At 61.8% G+C, this 8,761-nt stretch overlaps 1 protein-coding gene across 1 annotated transcript in view; it reads left to right on the top strand.

Moving 5' to 3' along the window:
- The window catches only part of LOC122547841 (serine/threonine-protein phosphatase 2A 56 kDa regulatory subunit alpha isoform-like), a 27,910-nt gene that overhangs the window by 3,930 nt on the left and 15,219 nt on the right, over positions 1-8,761 (top strand). Inside the window, exons 5-6 of the mRNA XM_043686415.1 lie at positions 623-680; positions 5,721-5,771. Of these exons, the coding sequence (XP_043542350.1) occupies positions 623-680; positions 5,721-5,771 (109 nt within the window). The remainder of the gene's footprint in view (positions 1-622; positions 681-5,720; positions 5,772-8,761) is intronic.

The raw sequence follows: 8,761 nt of genomic DNA, 5'->3' as shown, positions 1-8,761 counted from the left end.
CCCCCTCTCCTGTGGCCTAGTGTCTCGTCCCCGCAGTCTCCTCCTCGTCCTCCAGTGCTATAACCCCTCTGCTGTTCCGATTGCTCCCTCAGCTGCCCACTGTCTGATCCCGGATGATTTTAACCTCTGCTCTACATTCCCAGCCCCCTCCTGATAATCTTTCATCCCTTCGCCCACCTCGATCCTGTCCCTCTCTGCCTTCAAAGACATTTACGCGTGGTGAACTCCGACCACACTCGACCCTCGAACACTTCCTCGTCCCTGTTTTAAATGGGCGACCCTTAACTTCTAAACAGTGACCCTACTCCGAGGGCTCCCCGAGATCTCCCCCCTTCCCCCATGACCTCTTCCACCTCCCCGATGGACTCTCCCCACTGGCGCTTGCTACCCTCTCTATCCCGCCCCTCTCTCCCAGAGGAGACACCTTGGTATCTTTCCCCCACCTGCCCCCCTCTGATGTCGCCAACTCCTCCACTTCCTGCCCCTTCATCGCCCTCCCTCCTGTCAGTGAGGGGGAAGTAGTGTTAAGGAGGGAGCGGCCCTTGCTGTGGTGTCTTTAAGACGCTCAGCAGCTTATCTTTAAAACTGGGTAATTTCTCACTGTGACAGTTGGTGCCTGCAGCCTATTGCTAACGACAGAGGGTGCTGTTGACAGGAACTGGCTGCAGTGCTTGCCCTCAGTGCGTCTTTTCACCTCATGGATCTTTTCCAGAAGGTCCCACTGCAGGCTGCTCCCCAGTGATTTCCCTCTGTTGTCTCAGCCTGATGGAGCCTTGTCCACTTCCCAACTGAGTGGATTGTTGAAACGGAGTGCCAGACGAACAGGCCCATGACTCCCTCACTGCGGTCTAGACACCCAGGCCTCCTGCACCACTGCCCTACCCCGTCACTGCGGCCTAGACACCCAGGCCTCCTGCACCACTGCCCTACCCCGTCACTGCGGCCTAGACACCTAGGCCTCCTGCCCCACCCCGTCACTGCGGCCTAGACACCCAGGCCTCCTGCACCACTGCCCCACCCCGTCACTGTGGCCTAGACACCCAGGCCTCCTGCACCACTGCCCCACCCCGTCACTGTGGCCTAGACACCCAGGCCTCCTGCACCACTGCCCCACCCCGTCACTGTGGCCTAGACACCCAGGCCTCCTGCACCACTGCCCCACCCCGTCACTGTGGCCTAGACACCCAGGCCTCCTGCACCACTGCCCCACCCCGTCACTGTGGCCTAGACACCCAGGCCTCCTGCACCACTGCCCCACCCCGTCACTGTGGCCTAGACACCCAGGCCTCCTGCACCACTGCCCCACCCCGTCACTGTGGCCTAGACACCCAGGCCTCCTGCACCACTGCCCCACCCCGTCACTGTGGCCTAGACACCCAGGCCTCCTGCACCACTGCCCCACCCCGTCACTGTGGCCTAGACACCCAGGCCTCCTGCACCACTGCCCCACCCCGTCACTGTGGCCTAGACACCCAGGCCTCCTGCACCACTGCCCCACCCCGTCACTGTGGCCTAGACACCCAGGCCTCCTGCACCACTGCCCCACCCCGTCACTGTGGCCTAGACACCCAGGCCTCCTGCACCACTGCCCCACCCCGTCACTGTGGCCTAGACACCCAGGCCTCCTGCACCACTGCCCCACCCCGTCACTGTGGCCTAGACACCCAGGCCTCCTGCACCACTGCCCCACCCCGTCACTGTGGCCTAGACACCCAGGCCTCCTGCACCACTGCCCCACCCCGTCACTGTGGCCTAGACACCCAGGCCTCCTGCACCACTGCCCCACCCCGTCACTGTGGCCTAGACACCCAGGCCTCCTGCACCACTGCCCCACCCCGTCACTGTGGCCTAGACACCCAGGCCTCCTGCACCACTGCCCCACCCCGTCACTGTGGCCTAGACACCCAGGCCTCCTGCACCACTGCCCCACCCCGTCACTGTGGCCTAGACACCCAGGCCTCCTGCACCACTGCCCCACCCCGTCACTGTGGCCTAGACACCCAGGCCTCCTGCACCACTGCCCCACCCCGTCACTGTGGCCTAGACACCCAGGCCTCCTGCACCACTGCCCCACCCCGTCACTGTGGCCTAGACACCCAGGCCTCCTGCACCACTGCCCCACCCCGTCACTGTGGCCTAGACACCCAGGCCTCCTGCACCACTGCCCCACCCCGTCACTGTGGCCTAGACACCCAGGCCTCCTGCACCACTGCCCCACCCCGTCACTGTGGCCTAGACACCCAGGCCTCCTGCACCACTGCCCCACCCCGTCACTGTGGCCTAGACACCCAGGCCTCCTGCACCACTGCCCCACCCCGTCACTGTGGCCTAGACACCCAGGCCTCCTGCACCACTGCCCCACCCCGTCACTGTGGCCTAGACACCCAGGCCTCCTGCACCACTGCCCCACCCCGTCACTGTGGCCTAGACACCCAGGCCTCCTGCACCACTGCCCCACCCCGTCACTGTGGCCTAGACACCCAGGCCTCCTGCACCACTGCCCCACCCCGTCACTGTGGCCTAGACACCCAGGCCTCCTGCACCACTGCCCCACCCCGTCACTGTGGCCTAGACACCCAGGCCTCCTGCACCACTGCCCCACCCCGTCACTGTGGCCTAGACACCCAGGCCTCCTGCACCACTGCCCCACCCCGTCACTGTGGCCTAGACACCCAGGCCTCCTGCACCACTGCCCCACCCCGTCACTGTGGCCTAGACACCCAGGCCTCCTGCACCACTGCCCCACCCCGTCACTGTGGCCTAGACACCCAGGCCTCCTGCACCACTGCCCCACCCCGTCACTGTGGCCTAGACACCCAGGCCTCCTGCACCACTGCCCCACCCCGTCACTGTGGCCTAGACACCCAGGCCTCCTGCACCACTGCCCCACCCCGTCACTGTGGCCTAGACACCCAGGCCTCCTGCACCACTGCCCCACCCCGTCACTGTGGCCTAGACACCCAGGCCTCCTGCACCACTGCCCCACCCCGTCACTGTGGCCTAGACACCCAGGCCTCCTGCACCACTGCCCCACCCCGTCACTGTGGCCTAGACACCCAGGCCTCCTGCACCACTGCCCCACCCCGTCACTGTGGCCTAGACACCCAGGCCTCCTGCACCACTGCCCCACCCCGTCACTGTGGCCTAGACACCCAGGCCTCCTGCACCACTGCCCCACCCCGTCACTGTGGCCTAGACACCCAGGCCTCCTGCACCACTGCCCCACCCCGTCACTGTGGCCTAGACACCCAGGCCTCCTGCACCACTGCCCCACCCCGTCACTGTGGCCTAGACACCCAGGCCTCCTGCACCACTGCCCCACCCCGTCACTGTGGCCTAGACACCCAGGCCTCCTGCACCACTGCCCCACCCCGTCACTGTGGCCTAGACACCCAGGCCTCCTGCACCACTGCCCCACCCCGTCACTGTGGCCTAGACACCCAGGCCTCCTGCACCACTGCCCCACCCCGTCACTGTGGCCTAGACACCCAGGCCTCCTGCACCACTGCCCCACCCCGTCACTGTGGCCTAGACACCCAGGCCTCCTGCACCACTGCCCCACCCCGTCACTGTGGCCTAGACACCCAGGCCTCCTGCACCACTGCCCCACCCCGTCACTGTGGCCTAGACACCCAGGCCTCCTGCACCACTGCCCCACCCCGTCACTGTGGCCTAGACACCCAGGCCTCCTGCACCACTGCCCCACCCCGTCACTGTGGCCTAGACACCCAGGCCTCCTGCACCACTGCCCCACCCCGTCACTGTGGCCTAGACACCCAGGCCTCCTGCACCACTGCCCCACCCCGTCACTGTGGCCTAGACACCCAGGCCTCCTGCACCACTGCCCCACCCCGTCACTGTGGCCTAGACACCCAGGCCTCCTGCACCACTGCCCCACCCCGTCACTGTGGCCTAGACACCCAGGCCTCCTGCACCACTGCCCCACCCCGTCACTGTGGCCTAGACACCCAGGCCTCCTGCACCACTGCCCCACCCCGTCACTGTGGCCTAGACACCCAGGCCTCCTGCACCACTGCCCCACCCCGTCACTGTGGCCTAGACACCCAGGCCTCCTGCACCACTGCCCCACCCCGTCACTGTGGCCTAGACACCCAGGCCTCCTGCACCACTGCCCCACCCCGTCACTGTGGCCTAGACACCCAGGCCTCCTGCACCACTGCCCCACCCCGTCACTGTGGCCTAGACACCCAGGCCTCCTGCACCACTGCCCCACCCCGTCACTGTGGCCTAGACACCCAGGCCTCCTGCACCACTGCCCCACCCCGTCACTGTGGCCTAGACACCCAGGCCTCCTGCACCACTGCCCCACCCCGTCACTGTGGCCTAGACACCCAGGCCTCCTGCACCACTGCCCCACCCCGTCACTGTGGCCTAGACACCCAGGCCTCCTGCACCACTGCCCCACCCCGTCACTGTGGCCTAGACACCCAGGCCTCCTGCACCACTGCCCCACCCCGTCACTGTGGCCTAGACACCCAGGCCTCCTGCACCACTGCCCCACCCCGTCACTGTGGCCTAGACACCCAGGCCTCCTGCACCACTGCCCCACCCCGTCACTGTGGCCTAGACACCCAGGCCTCCTGCACCACTGCCCCACCCCGTCACTGTGGCCTAGACACCCAGGCCTCCTGCACCACTGCCCCACCCCGTCACTGTGGCCTAGACACCCAGGCCTCCTGCACCACTGCCCCACCCCGTCACTGTGGCCTAGACACCCAGGCCTCCTGCACCACTGCCCCACCCCGTCACTGTGGCCTAGACACCCAGGCCTCCTGCACCACTGCCCCACCCCGTCACTGTGGCCTAGACACCCAGGCCTCCTGCACCACTGCCCCACCCCGTCACTGTGGCCTAGACACCCAGGCCTCCTGCACCACTGCCCCACCCCGTCACTGTGGCCTAGACACCCAGGCCTCCTGCACCACTGCCCCACCCCGTCACTGTGGCCTAGACACCCAGGCCTCCTGCACCACTGCCCCACCCCGTCACTGTGGCCTAGACACCCAGGCCTCCTGCACCACTGCCCCACCCCGTCACTGTGGCCTAGACACCCAGGCCTCCTGCACCATGGGGAATTGTCCCATAGTGCCCAGGGATGTGCAGGTTAGGGTGGATTGGCCGTGCTAAATTGTCCCACAGTGCCCAGGGATGTGCAGGTTAGGGTGGATTGGCCGTGCTAAATTGTCCCACAGTGCCCAGGGATGTGCAGGTTAGGGTGGATTGGCCGTGCTAAAATTTCCCCATAGTGCCCAGGGATGTGCAGGTTAGGGTGGATTGACCGTGCTAAATTGTCCCACAGTGCTCAGGGATGTGCAGGTTAGGGTGGATTGGCTGTGGGCAATGCAGGCGACGGGAGGTTGGAGCCTCATTGCCAGCTCTTTGGTGGGTGGGTGTGGACTCGGGCCGAATTGCCACAGTGTTTGGGGTGGTTGTGCGAGCTAGTCATCCAGGAAGGCCATGCTCTAGTGCGGGGGTGGGGTGGGGTGGCACAGCTTCAAATCCCAGTCGTGGGAATTTTGTAAATTTGTTCGATTTGAAAATCCAGAGCGGTGGCGAAACTGCCCTGCTACCCCCCCCCCCCACCACCCACCCGCCACAAAGTCCAAGTAATAACATGGGAGCGATGCCAATGTCTCGGGAATGAATTGAAAAGCGAAGTGACCGAAATATGTGGTTTTTATCTTGTTTTCTGTCGGCAGGTTCTTCGAGGGCTGCTTAAATTCTGGCCTAAAACCTGCACCCAGAAAGAGGTATAAAAAATATATATGAATTGGGAGGGGTGGGGGGTGGGTGTGGGCACCAACTGATCTCTGGGGGCGCGGCTCAGTTTTCTCGGTGACCGTAACCACGGTAGCGGTGGTCTCTTTGTTGTAAAAGCCCCCCCTGTCTGGTTTGGGGGTGGTGAGGGGAAATCTGCCTGTCCCTCGCAGGTCCCGGCCTACACGTAACTCCAGACCCCTGCAGTCACCGAATTGGCCCCCTCGTCACTTGCTTGCCAGGGGCCCTGCGGCAGCGCCTGGCGCCTTTCTGCCCACGCCCGGCGAGAAAGGCTTATCTGGAATTGCAGCAGGACCTTGGTCAGCCGGCGAAGTGGGCCGTGAAATGGCAAATGGAGTTTAATACGGATAAGGGTGAGGTATTGCATTTTTGGAAAGTCAAATCAAGGCAGGAATTTCCTGGTGAATGGCAGGGCCTTAAGGAGTGTAGTGGGACAGAGGGACCTTGGAGTTCAGGTGCCACGGTTCTCTGGAAGTGGAGTCCCAGGTGGACAGGGCAGTGAGGAAGGCTTTTGGTACACTGGCTTTCATCAGTCAGGGCATTGAGTGTAGAAGTTGGGACGTTATGTTGCAGTTGTACAGGACTTGGATTGAAAGTTGGTTGGCTGATAGGAAACAAAGAGTAGTGATAAACGGCTCCATTTCGGAATGGCAGGCAGGGATCAGTGCTGGGACCGCAGCTTTTTACAATATGTTAATGATATAGAAGATGGTGTTAGTATTAACATTAGCAAATTTGCTGATGATACTAAGCTGGGTGGCAGGGTGAAATGTGAGGAGGATGTCAGGAGATTACAGGGGCAACGTTTTTACCCAGAGGGTGGTATGCAGATGGAATGAGCTGCCAGAGGAAGTGGTTGGGGCGGGTACATTAACAACATTTAAAAGGCATCGGGACAAATCCATGGATAGGAAAGGGTGAGAAGGATATGGGCCAAGTGCAGGGACATGGGGTTAGTGTGGACGGCCATTTTGGTCGGCATGGACCAATTTGGGCTGAAGGGCCTGTCTCCGTGCTGTAGGACTCTGACTGTAATGGCACAGCTCACTCAGCTGCCATTCCTGCCCTGACACCTCGGTGCTGGTTTGCTCCCACATTTTCCCCAACTCTGCCTACCTCACCCCAACCCTCGCCCTGTAGCCCTTCCCCTTGTCCTCAGTCTGCCATGCTCTGAATCTCCCGTGCCCCCCCCCCCCCCCTCGGTCTCTTGCAGACTCTGCTCCTAACACTCTTCCAAGTCCCTATTTAACCTTCAGATGTCCTCAGTTAAGGGAATTCAAGTTGTTACCGGAATGTCAGTGTTCCCATGGATCACCGGAACTCTTTGCGATGGGTGTGTTTGAAGTGCTTTTAGATGTTTGGCCGCAAACAGCCATTAATGGTCTCATGATTATTTCATGGCACTTGTTTCAGTTCATTCCGACCTGGTGTCAGTTAACACTTCACCCTCAGGATTACACTTGAGGCCAGAATCCAGGCGTACACTCCGAGATCAGTGCTGAGGGGGGGGGCCGCACTGCCAAGAGAGTCAGTGCTGAGGGAGGGCCGCACTGTCGGAGGGTCAGTGCCGAGGGAGGGCCGCACTGTCGGAGGGTCAGTGCCGAGGGAGGGCCGCACTGTCGGAGGGTCAGTGCCGAGGGAGGGCCGCACTGTCGGAGGGTCAGTGCCGAGGGAGGGCCGCACTGTCGGAGGGTCGGTGCCGAGGGAGGGCCGCCCTGTCGGAGGGTCAGTGCCGAGGGAGCGCCGCCCTGTCGGAGGGTCGGTGCCGAGGGAGGGCCGCACTGTCGGAGGGTCAGTGCCGAGGGAGGGCCGCACTGTCGGAGGGTCAGTGCCGAGGGAGGGCCGCACTGTCGGAGGGTCAGTGCCGAGGGAGGGCCGCACTGTCGGAGGGTCCGTGCCAGTGGTTGCTCTTAGTGACTGGGGGTGTGTTGCATGTTTCCTTTTTGGGCTGAGGGGATTATGGCTGACTGAGCTTCGGTGAAGCTATGTTTCTGAGCACGGCCACTGCCCGTTCGGACTGCCCCACCACCCCCCCGGGAGTGAGTTGAAGGCAGCCTGGGGGTTGGGTAATCTGCTGTGGGACCACGTTCTGAGGTAGCCTTGTGTCTTCAGGCACTGTACCGTCTGCTCTCGACATGCGCCAGGCTCTGACTCTCACGTTTCACCCTCGACTCCTCCCAGCGAGAGCCTTCACTCCCTGCTGTCAGTCCATTTAATTCCCTAACTAGTCCAGGCTTTGCTTTAATGATGGCAGGGGGGATTAGGAGGACAATTAGCCTGTCTCTCCTTCCACAGACAGTAATGCTCGCTTGCGGCATTGATTTAACACATACAGCAACGTGCGGGCGCTCCACCCCATCCTCCTGCTGCTCTGTCGTTCATGACTGATCGTTTTAACCCTGTTCACCCCCTCAATCCCCTTTCCACCCTCGCCACTATATTGAATGGCCTATCCTGGTGGGCCATTGGTTTGACCGCCTTTGCGATACTGCTTTCCATTCTGGTCTCCCCTGCTACAGGAAGGATGTTGGTGAAACTTGAGAGGGTTCAGAAAAGATTGTCAAGGATGTTGCCAGGGTTGGAGGGTTTGAGCTATAGAGAGAGGCTGAACAGGCTGGGGCTGTTTTCCCTGGAGCGTTGGAGGCTGAGAGGGGTGACCTTATAGAGGTTTATATAATCATGAGGGTCATGGATAGGATAAATAGACAAAGTCTTTTCCCTGGGGCTGGGGAGTCCAGAACTAGAGGGGCATAGTTTTAATGAGAGGGGAAAAATATAAAAGAGACCTAAGGGGCAACTTTTTCACACAGAGGGTGGTACGTGTATGGAATGAGCTGACAGAGGAAGTGGTGGAGGCTGGTACAATTGCAACATTTAAAAGGCACCTGGATGGGTACATGAATAGGAAGGGTTTGGAGGGATATGGGCCGGGTGCTGGCAGGTGGGACTAGACTGAGTTGGG

The sequence above is a fragment of the Chiloscyllium plagiosum genome, unplaced genomic scaffold (genome assembly GCF_004010195.1).
Source record: "Chiloscyllium plagiosum isolate BGI_BamShark_2017 unplaced genomic scaffold, ASM401019v2 scaf_1644, whole genome shotgun sequence".
Lineage (NCBI taxonomy): Eukaryota > Metazoa > Chordata > Chondrichthyes > Orectolobiformes > Hemiscylliidae > Chiloscyllium > Chiloscyllium plagiosum.
This window is presented reverse-complemented; position numbering and strand designations above follow the sequence as displayed.